Source organism: Phyllobates terribilis, unplaced genomic scaffold, assembly GCF_046119375.1.
Source record: "Phyllobates terribilis strain yellow unplaced genomic scaffold, ASM4611937v1 Scaffold_12__6_contigs__length_324123572, whole genome shotgun sequence".
NCBI classification, from domain to species: Eukaryota; Metazoa; Chordata; class Amphibia; order Anura; family Dendrobatidae; genus Phyllobates; species Phyllobates terribilis.
Window position 1 is genome coordinate 216,658,828 of NW_027362772.1, and position 15,353 is coordinate 216,674,180.

The window sequence follows — 15,353 nt, forward strand, 5'->3', positions numbered from 1 at the left end:
TACATGTTTTGGTTGGGGAAAGGGGAATATGTCGCTGCCTCACACCTTGGACAGTGGCTTCTGTAGAATAAAGGATTGTGCCCCATACATATTAGATGGTTGACCAATCCTATTTAAAGGGTTTAGTCACCAGTAATACAATGTTTAAACCCCTCTTGCCTTTAAAGCCCTCCTTCACTTTACAGTCGGGTATCCCTGCCATCTTCAGCAGGACTGGTCAGCCAGCTGAGGGCCTTTTGGCTTAACATTCAGCTGTGTGTTCATGTCTCTGTCCGGACATCTATCTGAATCCCTAACATACAGGGTTTAGATGTGCCATAGAGGTAGATTAGGCAAAAGGAGACCAAAGTATGAACCCCATGGTGTCTGTCTTTTCAGGGAGGCACCGGAAAGTAGTCTATAAGAGAAGAGTGCAAGCCCGAAGGTTCATGTTTTTTACTGTTTGCTTTACCTAACCTATGACTCCATCAGGGACATGTCTGAATTCTGTTTTTTTGGGGGTCCAGACTGAAAACCCAACTGAGACATGAACACAGTGCTGAATGCTGTGTGAGCGGGCCCCACCATGTATTACGTGGGGTCTCCTGACCACTCCAGCATCATCGGTAAAATCTCAACACCTAATACTCAAGGGTGAAAAGTCACATCTAGCAATGTATGGAAGTGGCCTACTCCTTTAACCTCTGTTGTAAATGTTGGGGAGGTAGTTGCTGGCCAAGTGAGCTTTTGCTTAAGAGCTGTCTTAGATCTATGAACTTTGGACATCCAGAAGGGGAAATCTTGTGGGTTAGGGACCCTGCCATTGCAACAGAAAAAGCTCTTCACTTAATTATCCCTTGCAAGTTAGACGAGTGTATGGTTGAATTAATGGTATGTCGTGGGATGACGCATATAGTAGTAGTAGTGCCATTACGTCTTAGCGGTGTACCTACCATCCCATATGCCATAAGACAAACTTGCCTACCATCAATCCATCTGCTATGTGATTTATGATGAAAGTGACATTAGATGACCGAATTGTCACATGTTAACAATAAGCTCCTCTAATTCATTGAGTCCTTCCTCTTGGAGGGTCGGGACCCTGCTCCATCTCCAGAGTCTTGTGTTGTATTCTCTTCCCTAGCTACCCCGCCGTGTTATGTGGCCCGTTCTTCTCTAGTATGGATACAATGGTCCCGTTTTATTATATTTTCTTGATTTTTACAGTTGGCTAATTTAATTTTGTCTGTGACATTATCACCTTGCATCTTCATCTCTCCTTCTCTCTTCCACTGTTGTGCAGAGAGTTCGTCCAGGAAGACAAAGTCTACTTGGGATGAAAGTAGACAAGAGACCTATGGTAAGCCCAAGCTGTGAGAGTGGCCGATTGCCACCTGCTCGTCCATTGCTTTTTTCTCCAATTCTCTCTTCATCTGCATGGCTCCGGGTGCTTGTATTCTGCTGCCTAAAGCTTCACAGCATGTCCTTCTGCAATCTGCTTTGTGTGGTGTCACAGCTCTGCCGCTTGCTCTCCAGAACCGCTTGGCAGCGGGGGACTCTCATGGGGCTTTGAAGGACTTAAAATAACACTTGAAATATTGAAGCTTGATTATCTTTTGATCACTTGGGCTCTACTTTTTTTCTTTGACGTTGCTTGTGTTTTTCGTTGGGTATTAATACAACCTGCTCAGTATATATTTTATATAGATTGTCTAATTCAGTGTTTCCCAAACCTCATCCTCACGGCCCCCCACAGGTCATGTTTTCAGAATCTCCTTACTATTACACAGGTGATTGAAGTATCATCAAGGCATCAGGAATTCTCTCACCTGTGCAATACTAAGGAGATCCTGAAAACATGACCTGTGGGGGACCGTGAGGATGGGGTGTGGGATACACTGGTCTAATTACTAAAGCCGAGTGTTTTTATATGGTCCCACTTTATCTTTGAGCAGGCAGGTCCACCAGTACAAGAGTTAATGTTCTACTGTATCTAATTAAAAACAAAAAAACCTGTAAAAGTATTTTTAAGAAGTTTAGGTTCTTCTGTAGGTCACAAGCAGAAGCCCAGTGTTGCCCAATCCTGCAGGCATACTGCCGTCTGTCGCTTATTTTTTTTCTAACCCGCCAGATTTATCATTTGGAATAATAACAATGAAATTTATCCTCTCTAGACGACTTGGGCCGATAGAAGGAAGCACTGCTGCCGAAACAGACTACAAACAGTGTGTGTGCTTGTAGCCTGTTACTATAGGGAGACAAGGCTTTAAGTTATCCCCGAGAACTGTGGCTCTGAAGAGCTGTGTGTGAATGGCGCTCTGCTCGATCATGCGCACACTGTAGCTCCGGGCATCCTTCTGAGAGTGCTGAAGTCTTCTGAACGCTGCTGATGGCTGTCTCCGGCAGTCCCATCGAGAATGGATAAAGGAGAGGTGTGCATGACCGATACCACTCCATTCACACTACGCTCTTCATGCTGCTTACCAGCGGTCTGACCCAGTGTCTCCTTGCCCTGTCACGCTTTTTTCAGCTTTGTACCCTTTTAGTACATGTTGTTTTGTCGGTGTGTATTATATGTACTATATCGCACTAATAATACAAATGGATATAATTGGGGAAGAAAGGAATGTTTTTCTCTCAGATTATGGGGCTGCTCCCATTATGTGCAAATGTATGTTTGACCTCAACTCCCCTGTGTGATAACATGGCCGGAGGTTTCCAAAGCTGGACCTGTACAATCAGCTGATTGCAATTTTTGGATAATACCACTGCAGTTGGTCTTTCCTGTTGAGTTGACACTTCCTCTCTTTGACTGAATAACCTGTATTGTGTGAAACCACCTATAATGTAATAAATGCAGGAATAAACCTACAGCCGTACGATCACTAACCGGGATTATCTGCTCTCCAGATGCTGAATGTGAAGGATGAGTCACTAGTTCAAGTCTCCAATTAGTGACAATATAGATGACTCACGCTCACCCTCTCTGAATATAGCCGTATCCGATCATGCGTGGACATTCTGATTTTTCCTGTTCTGTAATAGAGCAGCCTTCTGTGGCTCCATCAGCGTTTTATTATTAGCCGGTTATTTTTGCATGCTTCAAGCTGATTCCCATTTTAGTTTTAGCAAAATTCTAGAACAGTGAATGTCACTTGTTACAGATACCACATCATCCTAATTCTATTATCTGCGGCTTGTTGCCAAGACCTGGGTCTATTATACAGCGATTTCAGCTTTGGTTATTACAGGTCAGAAGTGCAGTAGTCGCAGACCTCCAGCTTAAACTACTACTGCTCAGGATCTGCTGGGAGGTTTAGTTTTTCTGCTGATGTATGAGTGCACTCCTAAAGTATTCAGAACACTTATCTACTCCAATAGGGGTCCTTACAGATTGCCCTGCACTGGTATTCTTATTTTGCACTTGGGTCAAAAATCTGAAGTCTCTATACCCAGTCCACATGTACAATCTGCACACTTTTGGTCACAGGCCGACTAGACTTGTTTAACTTCTCTCATTAGAAGTGAATTGAGAGTTGCAGGATAAGACTTGTCGGCAAGTGACCCCCAAGTATGTAAATTGTATACTGTCCGCTCGCAACAGGAATACTTAGGAATCGAGACAGTGTGCGCACCGTACGCTCTCAAGTATTAACTGTCTGCAGTGGTACCATAGAGTTGCGGAGGTAGAAAGTAACATTCAGTTCCGTCTGTCTCTCACTACAATAATGGTATGTATTTAACTGCTTACTGTTAAGTAATGTGACGGGGGCGGCAGCATGTACATGGATTACTGCAAGCCCCGTTTAGATGAATGGAACAGTCAGTGCAATCTCCCCGACTCTGACATGCCTGTGCAGCTCCTTACAGGTATGTCAGAGTAAGACAAAGCAATAAAGTCTGAGTGCTGGTCTGAAAACTTCTTGAGACATGAGTTGTCCCAAGGTGCAAAAGTAGAGAAGACTACAAAAAGAGGAAACACTCATTGCAGTTTTTGACAAACCCTCAGCGCCCTCCTTTCTTCTAAACATGGGACAGGTAATACAATGGTTCCCCTGCAGCAGACTTAGGGCCCTGGTTGGTATTTTAGGTTTTAAAAACGTCCTGGTGTTTTTGTTGGGTGGGTGGTGTAGGCTGCGGCTTTGCCTCTATCTGTGCAATTGTCTGTAAATCTCTTTTGTTCTTTTTTTTTGTTTTCCTTAAGAATTTTCTCTTTTAAATTCACTGTTACCATCTGATCAAATTAGCGCTCAATCACCTTGCAACAAAAAAAATTACTAGTGCTTCACAAACGCTTTTATGTCTGCAGCAGCTTTATAATAAGAAGACAGTCTACATTCTTAAAGGGAATTTGTTGGCAGATATTTGGGCCCCCATCTGAGAGCAGGATGATGTTGGGGCAGAGACCCTGACTCCAGCGATGTGTCACTTACTGGGATGCTTTCTACACTTTTGATTAAAATCCCTGTTTTCTCTACTGCAGATCTAGCAGTAATCTGAATGCTGAGCTCTGTATAACCCCGCCCACACCACTGATTGGTTGCTTTCTGCCTATGAACAATCAGTGGTGTGGGCGGGGTTATGCAGAGCTCATGAATATGGAGGACTACCTGCCAGCAGTTTACTAGTCCTTTAGTGATAATCTCTTGCTGATAAATTAGTGATTGTAATTACAGCAAGCAGCCCAGTAAGTGACACATTGCTGACATCAGAGTGTCTGTCTGCACATCATGCTTAAAAAGCCTGGTGACACATTCTCAAGGATCTGAGGCCTTACATACACTGAGGGTTTTTGTTGTTGCAGCAGAAACTTTCTAAATACCATGCGTTATGGTTGGAGAGTTTCTACTCTGAATAGTCTTGGAAAAACTCTCAGTTTGAGCATCCACTAAGGTTGGGGATGTGGGGGGAGGGGGGCATACAATAGATTTTTATAGTGTTTTTAACCTTTTACTTTCAAACATTTTTTTTTTTTGTGTGGATGGATAGTTAAATAGATTTCATCCTTTCCAATGCAAAAAAAAATATCTTCAGAGGAAAATTTGTGCACGTGTGAAGCTACCATTAGGCTGAATTTATCCTTGCGGATTTTATTCACACAATGATTAGGCCGGACTAAGGCTAAGTGCCCACGATGCAGAAATGCTGCATATTTTTTCCGCTTCTCCCTGGCATGCGTTTTTCCCGCCAAGTAGAAGTGTTTGTGAAGCGTTCTTCACATGCATTTCCGCATGCGGGTTGACAAGCGCTTTCCAAATGATTTTACCATCACTTGGAAAGTGCTTGACAACTTGTTCACACTATATAAATCCATGCAACCGACATGGATTTACAGTAGTGTGACCAAGTTAGTTAAAAAAAAAGAATGGTGAAAAATAAAAAATAAAGATTATACTCACCTTCCGATGTCCTCCCGGTGTTTTCTCTGCTGCGTCCGGTGTCTTGGGCGGCTCGCGGTGGTGTGAAGGACCTGCGGTGACGTCATTGAGTCATGTGACAGGTCACATGACTCAATGATGTCATGGCAGGTCCTTCACAACACCGCGACCCATACAGCAGACCAGAAGGAGGGGAGAAAACACCGGGAGGACATCGGAAGGTGAGTATAATCCTTTTTTTTTATTTTTTTATTTTTTATTTTAAATTCTTTTTTTAACATGTACTATGGTGCCCGAGTCTGGATGAGAGTCTCCTCTCCTCTCCTCCTGACCTGGGTACCATCCGCACATTGAACCGTGTGATATCCGCTTGTGCAGTTGCAGTGATGCGGATGTCACGCGGTCCAATGCAAGTCAATGGCTGCGATTACGCTGCGTGTCCGCAAAATTAATGGACATGCTGCATATTTTTCGGCAATGATAATCCGCAGCGGAAATTTCCGCAACGTGCACAGCACATGCGTATTATCATTGGGGACCATTGGGCACGTATTACCAAGCGTTTTTTTAAGCTTTTTCACTGCCGAAATTCTGTGGCAAAAAACACTTGAAAAACGCATAGTGGGCACGCAGCCTAACTAAGCTGCTGTCTGATGACCATGTGGTTGTTTTTATTCCAAATTTTTAACCCCAAAGTACAGACCTTTACCTGCAAATATTTTATCTATTGTAACATTAATCCGAAAAGTCAATGACCCAAAACTTCATTCACAAAGTACTTGAAAAGATCGTTCTTTTACAACACGCATTACCCAGCTTAATCAGTTCAGAGACCTATAGAAAATAACTACAATGTATACGCACCTCCTGAAGCGGCGTCTTTCCAGGGACGTCTGCGCTACTGTTCCTTACCTGTGATATGACGACCTGCCACGTGACCGCTGCAGCCAATCAGCGGCTGCTCATCAGTGGCTGCTGACTTTTTTAAAATTTTCTATAGGGCCCTGAATTGATCGTGCAGTAGGTGTCCAATAGTGAACAGCCTCTTTAAGGCTGGGGCTACATGGTGACATGGGTTGCACGGTCAAAGGCGGCTATGTGCCGCTGGTCCATCAATAAGGTTGCATTGCAACCCCTAGGGGACCACAGGAAGCAAGTCGCAGAAAATTTAACTGGCTTTGACTGTTTGGCCTGCTGGTTGTGATCACCTTGGTCCCAATGTGATCCTATACGACTTCATTATGCTGCGATGTAGCAGCCGCATATAGCAAACTATGGCCGCATGATTTGTGTCATGGTCACCGTGTAGTCTCCGCCTATATAAAACATGGAGGTTCCACCCTCAGCTGCCCCACAAAGAAAGCTTTCCCAGGAGCAGGGTTGGTGTACAGTGGCAGATTTACAGCCTTGTGTTGTCTCCTGTAGCGTGAAGGTCCTGAATGGTCAGAGTCTTTGTCCGCCTGGCCCTCTGATTTCCCGGCTGCCGTTGTGTAATGCTCGGACTCTTCTCCATGCAGGTTTAGTACAGCGCTGTGTGATCATACAGAGAGATGAGAATGGCTTTGGGCTGACGGTCAGTGGCGATAACCCCGTCTTTGTTCAGTCGGTGAAGGAAGGTAAGCCTCCATAAATGTACCGCTCTCCCCTCTCCTCGCTCCTGCTGCTTCTCATGTTGTGTTGCCAGAGATTGTGTCTTTGGGTCTGGACAGGGATGAAGATTTTATGTGGAGGACCAGATTAGCGGTGGTGGTGTGCGACGTGCCTCTGGGCCCCGCAGCCCTGCCTGTGCTTTGTAGATTTTATTAGGATGTAGCAGTGGGCCTGTTCGATGTACAAATCTGATTTATTACATACGTTTACAGTGGGGAATGGTAACCTGTAGTTGAGATATGCCTTAGTTAGGAAGCCTTTTTTAATGTGAGTAATGAAAGCGAATGTGTGCACCATCATTAATGCGCTCTGACAGACTCCCAATATGTGCTTCATAGAAGATGTTTAATGCTGGGAGCAGAGAATGAAGGGCTCTCCAGGAGTTCCTAGACCAATATCGTCCAAACCTTCCTTGGCCGACAGTCTAATATTTATGGGGGGCCTTCCGTATCTCCCCCGACAGATTGTTCTGGAAGATGAGGATCCGAAATGTCCGATTTCAAACTACTGATCCTTTTTGTTTTTAGCTCAGCAGAACAAGCGCTCCCGTGTATAGGGAAGAGCTTACTGATGGTCGAACCGATGTCCAGCTGACAGCTATTGGCTCAGTGGTTTACACTGCGGCCTTGCAGCGCTGGGGTCCTGGGTTCAAATCCCACCATGGACAACATCTGCGAGGAGTTTTTATGGGTTTCCTCCCACACTCCAAAGACATACTGATGGGGAATTTAGATTGAGAGCCATAATGGGGACAGTGATGATAATGTCTGTAAAGCGCTGTGGAATATGATGGTGCTATGTAAGTAAGCACAGTACATAGTAAATATTGTGTATAGGGCCCTTTGGTGTTTAGCCATAGTATGTCCCAGTGATGTACGTTTCTTTCAGATTATCTAGTAGCTAGAAATTGTATATTTGAGATGGTTGTTTTTTGGTTTAGATGGAGCTGCCATGCGAGCTGGGGTGCAGACTGGAGATCGCATCATCAAGGTAAGGGCCTGGACTGCACCAAATTATTTCACTGCCAAAATATCCCTCCTACATCTATAAATGTTCCCAGGGACATAATTGCAATACAATATTGTGCAGTTTGTTAGATTTTGTGCTTTGCATGTTTTTTTAGCAGAGTACAGCTTTCAACGTTTTTTCAGCATTTTTTACTCAATGGAAGTAATGAGTGGTGAAGAAAAAAACACTGGAAAAAAAAGCAAGTAGAACAGTATGTGAAACTCATTATAATTTTGTGATGTTACCATCTTGTCTTTGTCACCTGAAATGGCAGTTTGGATTAGGATAGTTTAATTAAATTAGTGATGTGTAAACAGTAAACATTGGCTGAACTAGGTGTGAGATTGAACTTTTCTCTGCCAAAATTGATGAGCCATTGTAAAAATTCTCAATACTGAGGTAAAATCTGTATTTAGTGAGGACACTTTACCATTACTAAGATAGGAGATGGCAGTGGCTACTGATGATGATCTATCTAGATAGAAAGGAGAGGAGGAGGGCGGAGCTCTTTCACTGGCTCCTCCATCTTTCAATCTACATAGATTGAAAGATCCATAGCAGCTGCCATCTCCTATCTCGGTAATGGGAAAGTCTTCACTGAATACAGATTTTACCTCAGAATTGAGAATTTTGATAATGACTGATCAGTTAAGGCAAAGAAGCAAAGAAAGAAGCAGATTTCTCTGATAAGATATATTACAAAGTTCCTTATTTTCACTTGTGCTATTGATTTATGAGATAAAAATTAGAATGACGGCTACACTTTAAGCTATTACTTATCCACAGGGTAAAAGTCCCCCATTGTGCTGAGTCTTAATGGTCAGAACCACACCAGGCCTGTGGTTAGGGGCCAAGTTATCTTCTCCAGCCAACCCTTTGTCACCTATCCACAGGATTGGTGATCACTTTTAGATCGGTGGGGTTCTGACCACTGGGACCACCGCTGATTGCCAGAACAGGGCTCCTTAATCCTGTGGTTACGCAATAGCTTATTTTCACTAGACAGCCCTCCAAGTAGTGAAGAAAAATTTCAGAAGTTAAAATTTACATTGTATCACCGTTCCATCATTTTTTTTTTAGACTTATACCTGTATTGATTTCTCCTTCGATAGAGCTGTGTGAGGGCCTTTTTTTATGTGGCCAACTATTGTTTATATTGATGCCTTTTTCTGTTTTTTTTTTTTTTTTTTTTTTTACTTTATGGCATTTTCTTTTTGAGTTAAATAATTAAGTTCCCTGTTTTTAGTCCCCATGGAGGGCCCGAGCATGACTTTGTGTGTATATATTCATTATTTGTAGAGTCCCATACATGCAGAATAAGGCTGGCCCCTGCATTGGCCGATCTGTCATTATACTATGCTGGCCTGTCATGGCTGGGCGGCTTTAATCTCCAGTAAGATTTCTATTTACTCTCATTTCTCCTCCAGGTCAATGGGACCCTGGTCACACACTCCAACCACCTTGAAGTTGTAAAGCTGATCAAGTGTAAGTGTATTTCCTACTAATGGAAAAAAAAAAAAAAAAAAATCGCAAATCTGGTACATGTGTGACAGACTGGTACAGCAATTCTCTGCATGTTGCATAATATATGTATTAGCACCATGTAACCCACATAATAATTCTCGATACTGGTTTCTTCACAGCCGGCTCCTATGTGGCTCTTACAGTTCAGGGTCGCCCTCCTGGATCCCCCCATGTCCCTTTATCGGAGAATGATCCCTTTTCTCCATTGCACTTGTCTCCAGTGAATCATGGACCTGGACCCTTAGAAAGAATAACCAGCCCCATATTATTAGGGGTGAGTACCGTCAGAGCGTTCTGATCTGGTCTTGTTCTGCCAGCTATTAGATATGAATGATGCCAGGAGTAGATACATGAGTCTGACGGCTCGGTGTCATCTGATATGGTTGTGAGTACAGTTTTTGCGCAGATTGCCATCCAGGGTGACCGCACTCCTTATTAGTGGGGCTGCTTAGTCTACGTGCTTGTCGCCCTACAGGGACTCAGATGTGCTAAGCTGTTTAGAGTGGTAAATGCTATCTTTCTGCAGTTTTAATCTTGCAAAACCTCGACCATGTGACCCGGAAACCGCTCCTCAATCTCTCCCATCGCCTGGTAAATGTTCACTTACACGCAGAATTTTTGTCATTGTTCATTTTCTTTTTGCTTCCTGAATGTGTCTCTTTAAAGGGGTTGTCCAGGACTTTAACATCCAAGGCCTATCCTCAGAGGTCATCAATATCTGATCGGTGGGTATGCAATGTCCAGCGCCCCTGTTGATCAGTTCCCGGTGTCGTCTGCAGCCGGGTGTGATCAGTTGTGGAGCAGAACTGCACAGCTCCGTCTGATGCATAGTGGCCGCGTCTGGGTACTGCACATCGTCCCTCTAATGATTTGAGTAGGGGGTGATGTGCTGTACCCGGCGTGGCCACTATGCACTTGACAGAGCTATGCTATGCAGTCCTGCAACTGATCACATCTGGCCGGTACCGGAAACAGCTGATTGGTGGGGGTACCAGGTATCACACACCCACCAACCAGAAATTGATGACCTATTCTAACTATAGACCATCCATATAAAATCCTGCACAACCCTTTTAACGCAAACCTGTCAGGTCAGATAGTGCTATTAACCTGCAGATATAGGGTTAATCTGCATGTTATTAGCATTATGAAGGTGCCTGGCCGCAGTACTGAAAGTTCAGCACTCGGGGGAAAAATGAATAGTGTTCTTTCTCCCGTGAGCTGCCGGCTTTCAGTAATGCAAATGTGAGTGGCGGCTGTAAGCACGCCTTGAAAATGACTGACAGCTGGCCCTGCACTGATACACTGCTGAGCTAGTGGGTGCTGCACTTTTAGTACAGTGGCCGGGCATCTACCTAACATTATTAACCTGAAGATTAACTCCACATATGCAGGTTAATAGCATTATCAGACCTGGCAAGTTCCCTTCAAGTCCTTTATCTAGCTGAGTGCTTTTCCAAAGCTGATAAAAATTTGGCACAGCACCTGCTACTCATACTGACAGCTTTCAGATCTCCATCCATTGTTATAGATAGCAGCAGGGAGGGAGATAGGTCTTGTAAAGGTCTATGCAGTGTGGAGAGAGGAGAAAGCGGCTGTAGTGTCTGGGAGGGCAGAGAAAACAGGCTGGAGGAAACCATATGAAAAGCAAATAAGTTCAGGATAGAAACTGTGTTAATGAATGAACCAATGAAGACCGTAGCACCCTGGATACATAGAGATGTCACGCCCAGCCTATATTACTGGGAGGAACACTCACACAAGAGAAAAATCTTAAACTTATATCCGTTTAAAAACTTATTAGCAGGGAGTCTAAAAATGAATCACAAAATGAAGGTTACAGCCTATCTTCTAACTAAAGGCAGCTGTTAACATATTAAAAAAAATGTTTTTTATTCATATCAAATGTCCATATTATGGCTGAGTAGATCTGATGAATCTCGAATTCACCAAATTGTGTGGCTTTTACTTAGAAATTCGGTTTGCAGTGAGTTCAATTTCTCTTTATAAATGTAAGATGTGAAAAAAAGACAGAACAAGGAATACTCACCTCGCCGGCTCCATTATGGTCTTCAACGTCTCCTCTTACCACTTCTGCTCGCTGAAACCCCGAGCCTCTGCATGCTAGACTAGGCCCGGGGGGTCCCTCCACATGCACATTGTAAGGTCACTGCACACATTGTGGCTTTACAGCTCACATGTGACGCGCCCTGGGCCTATGTGATGTAGCGTTGCGCACGCAGGGACTACCCGGAGCCGGATCTGATAGGGGTAGTAGTCTCGTGGCGGTGACCCGGTCCGTGCCCAGGGAGTCAGACTAAGTGGCGGTATATTAGCAGTAGATGTAGGACGACTACGCCACCCGTTGAATGCAGCTATGGAGCTGCCGCTGCAGGGCAGACCGCTGAGGCCGGTGGTAGGATAGTGCAGCGTAGATGGTATAACCCCCAACGGGAGGGGTATGGCCTCAGGGCAGCCGACGTGGATGATGGGGGTAGCAGGAACCACTCAGAGACGATGCGTGTAGTTCAGGGTCTTTACTGGTGACAAAGATAGACCCACCCGGAGTACTTGCTAGCGATCGGGGCCTGGTCAGTCCTTGAGCAGATGGGATCTCCCCTGGCCAGGCGGAGTTGTAGGCCTTCCCAGCTAACTGTACTCTTCTGGCTACCTTGCTAGAGTCGGGTAAAAGTAGCCCACGTCCCTGAGTGTACCGTGTGGTGCTCACCCGTATGGCCGGTGACTCGGGGCCTTCTATTGGCTTCCGCTCCACGATGGCGTTGCTGGTCCCACGCGTGTGACCGTGCCTTCGGGTTTCTGGGCCAGAGGACCTGCAATCCCCTGCCGGTCGGTTTCTGCTGCTGGGTAAGGATTAGTCCCCACAGCCTCGGACTCCGGGTCCGGTGATAACTTCTCAGTCAGGGCGAGCTCTGCAGCTGCCAGCCCCTGACTCCTTGTAGCACTGCTCCCACAGAGCTCCTGTTGTTTCTTCCTATGCTGCTTCTCTTCTCTACTCTTGTTCTCTCTCTCTCTCCTAACCCTGCCTCAGCCCCAGGTTTATATAGGGGAAGTTCTTCCCCTCCCAGGACTGGGCAGGAGGTGTGGCATGCATAAGATCCCTGACCAAGAGACCTCCCACCTGCTCTCAGACATAATATTGCTATTATTGTGGAGACCAGACCCCTGGGGTGCCACATTCCCCCCTAGTGAAATTTAGTACTCCGGGACTAAACATATTTTACAAAAGCATAACAGGGTATAACAACAACAATAAAATACAATAAGGAAACACATAAAGATGGTCACGGTGTGTCCGCAACCGGGTGCAGTCTTTGAAGAAAACAAAGGTGTCCATTTCACCAAAACAGGGAGACGTAACCAGGTAGGGGTCTGTCCTGCCCCGAGTCCTTAACAGTCTTTAGTCCATTCCTAAGTTACGCTCCAACCAATTGTACAAGGATTCCCGGTAAATCCACCAAGGACTCCTAAAAATAACTAGAAACACATAATTATTTACAAGTAACAGACAGGTGACCACAAATAAATCAATTTAAACACTTCAAATTCTCCAACGTGCGGGTAGCTGGCCTTTAGTGGCCCTAGTGGACCTACAGAGCTGACTGTCTGGCCCTGAACTACAGGGTGTAGGAGCTGTCAAGGGTAAACTGGGCAGCTGTCTACAGGCTCTTTGGCTCACTAGGGGTATGGCAGGCTCACTATAAGCAGAGGGTTGATCCTCCTGATCTGCTTGTGTGGAGTCTTCTGCCTCCTGGACCGGCTGTTCTTCCAGCTCTACCGGTTGCTCCGTGAGTACTTGGGATGCTGGTTGGAGGAACGTGAGGACGGGTACCACAACTGCACCATTGACTTGAGTCCAGGACCGAGGGAAGTCTCCGAGCACAGTACTAACCACATCTTCCCTTTCCTCTACGGGTCGAGGGTCTTCTTGCTCCTCTTCAGGGTTCCGTAGCTGTTCAGGACACTTCTTCAGGTGATCCCGGGATACAATGGCTGTGGTTTCCCCTCCGTCTTTACTGATTGTACAGACCTTCGGGTTGTCGTGGCTTGAGGGCAGTACGGTGTACGGGTCCTTCTCCCATTGGTCGTCCAACTTGTGGAGCCGTCTTTTCCTCTTCAAGACCTGCTCTCCGGGCACCAGGGGAACAGCGGGAGCATACTGGTTGTAAGTTTTCTCTTGTCTTTCCCTAGCTTGACAGAGACTACGCTCCACGCTCTCCTTTACTTTCCGGTACTGCTGCTGCCTCTCTGTGTCCCAGTCTGCTTCTGGTGAAGTGTCCTCGGGTGTCAGGACTCCCATCTCCAGATCAACAGGAAGCTTACCAGGTCTTGCCCTCATTAGGTAAGCCGGGGTACAGTTGGTGGAACCTACAGGGATGTGGTTGTATAGGTCCACCAGGTCGGGCAGCTTTTCAGGCCACAGACTGCGTTCCTCCAGGGGCAATGTTTTCAGGAGATCTATCACCACCTGGTTCATTTTCTCACAAAGTCCATTAGTTTGCGGGTGATAGGGTGTTGTTCTAATCTTCCGGCATCCATACAGGGTGCAGAACTCCTGGAAGACCTCCGCTTCAAAGGCAGGCCCCTGGTCCGTCAGCACCTGCTCCGGGTATCCATGCGGACGGCAGAAGTGCTGCTGGAAGGCTCTAGCTGCTGTGTGAGCCGTTAATTCCTTGACGGGGACGACAACCAAGAACCGGGAGTAGTGATCCACGATGGTTAACGCGTAGACGTAGCCACTTCTGCTTGGGGTCAGCTTTACATGATCCAAGGCTACCAGTTCCAACGGCTGTCTGGTGATGATGGACCGCAGGGTAGTCTTCTGGCTGGCACGGTCCCTCCTTCTTAGGTTGCATGGGCCACAGTCTCTGCACCACCTCTCGATGGTTCCTCTCATGCCTACCCAATGGAACCGCCCGTGCAGCAGGAACTCCAGCTTCTTCCATCCGAAATGCCCAGCTCCGTCGTGGTATGCCTCCATCACCATAGCTGCGTCTCTTCTTGGCACCACTACTTGCCAGATTAGTTCATGCGTCCGGGAGTTAACCATTCTGCGGCACAACTTTCCTTTATAAAGGAACAGTCGACTCTTCTCAGCCCACAGTTGCTTGGCTTCCTCCGGAGCGTCTGGGTCAAGGCGTGCATCTGGCCGAGTCAGCATCTCCTTTACCAGTCGGACGGCAGGGTCACTGTCTTGCGTCTCCGCCCAGTTGTAATGAGGTAACGGGTTGAACGTAGCGGATTGCTTACTCCTTACACGGTGGGAATACTGGATAGTCCCATGACGGTGGAACGCGGGGAGTTCAACTTCTTCCAGTTCCTCTGAATCTTCCCCTACGTCCGGTAGGTTCGGCATCCTGGACAGGGCGTCCGCGTTGGTATTGGAGCGTCCTGCCCGGTATTTGATTGTAAACTCATAGTTGGACAAGCGGGCCATCCATCTCTGCTCTAGGGCACCGAGTCTTGCAGTGTCCAGGTGTGTCAACGGGTTGTTATCCGTGTACACGGTGAACCGGGAAGCAGCAAGGTAGTGCTTAAAGCGTTCGGTGACTGCCCACACCACTGCCAGGAACTCTAGCTTAAATGAGCTGTAATTCTCAGGGTTTCTTTCGGTGGGTCGCAGTTTTCGGCTGGCGTAAGCAATTACCCGTTCTTTCCCCTGCTGGATCTGGGACAGTACGGCTCCTAGCCCGATGTTACTAGCGTCGGTGTAGAGGATAAAGGGCTGGTGTAATCCGGGTACGCCAGGATTTCATCCCCCATGAGGGCCATCTTCAGCTGGTGGAAGGACTCTTC

At 46.2% G+C, this 15,353-nt stretch overlaps 1 protein-coding gene across 4 annotated transcripts in view; it reads left to right on the forward strand.

The window, feature by feature from the left end:
* Positions 1-15,353, forward strand: part of ARHGEF12 (Rho guanine nucleotide exchange factor 12) — a 176,144-nt gene that overhangs the window by 46,156 nt on the left and 114,635 nt on the right. For 3 of the 4 annotated variants that reach the window (XM_073656647.1, XM_073656648.1, XM_073656646.1), the window contains exons 4-8: positions 1,283-1,339; positions 6,875-6,973; positions 7,948-7,997; positions 9,443-9,500; positions 9,659-9,813. In XM_073656647.1, the coding sequence (XP_073512748.1) occupies positions 1,283-1,339; positions 6,875-6,973; positions 7,948-7,997; positions 9,443-9,500; positions 9,659-9,813 (419 nt within the window). The remainder of the gene's footprint in view (positions 1-1,282; positions 1,340-6,874; positions 6,974-7,947; positions 7,998-9,442; positions 9,501-9,658; positions 9,814-15,353) is intronic. The other variant, XM_073656649.1, reaches the window with a different exon arrangement.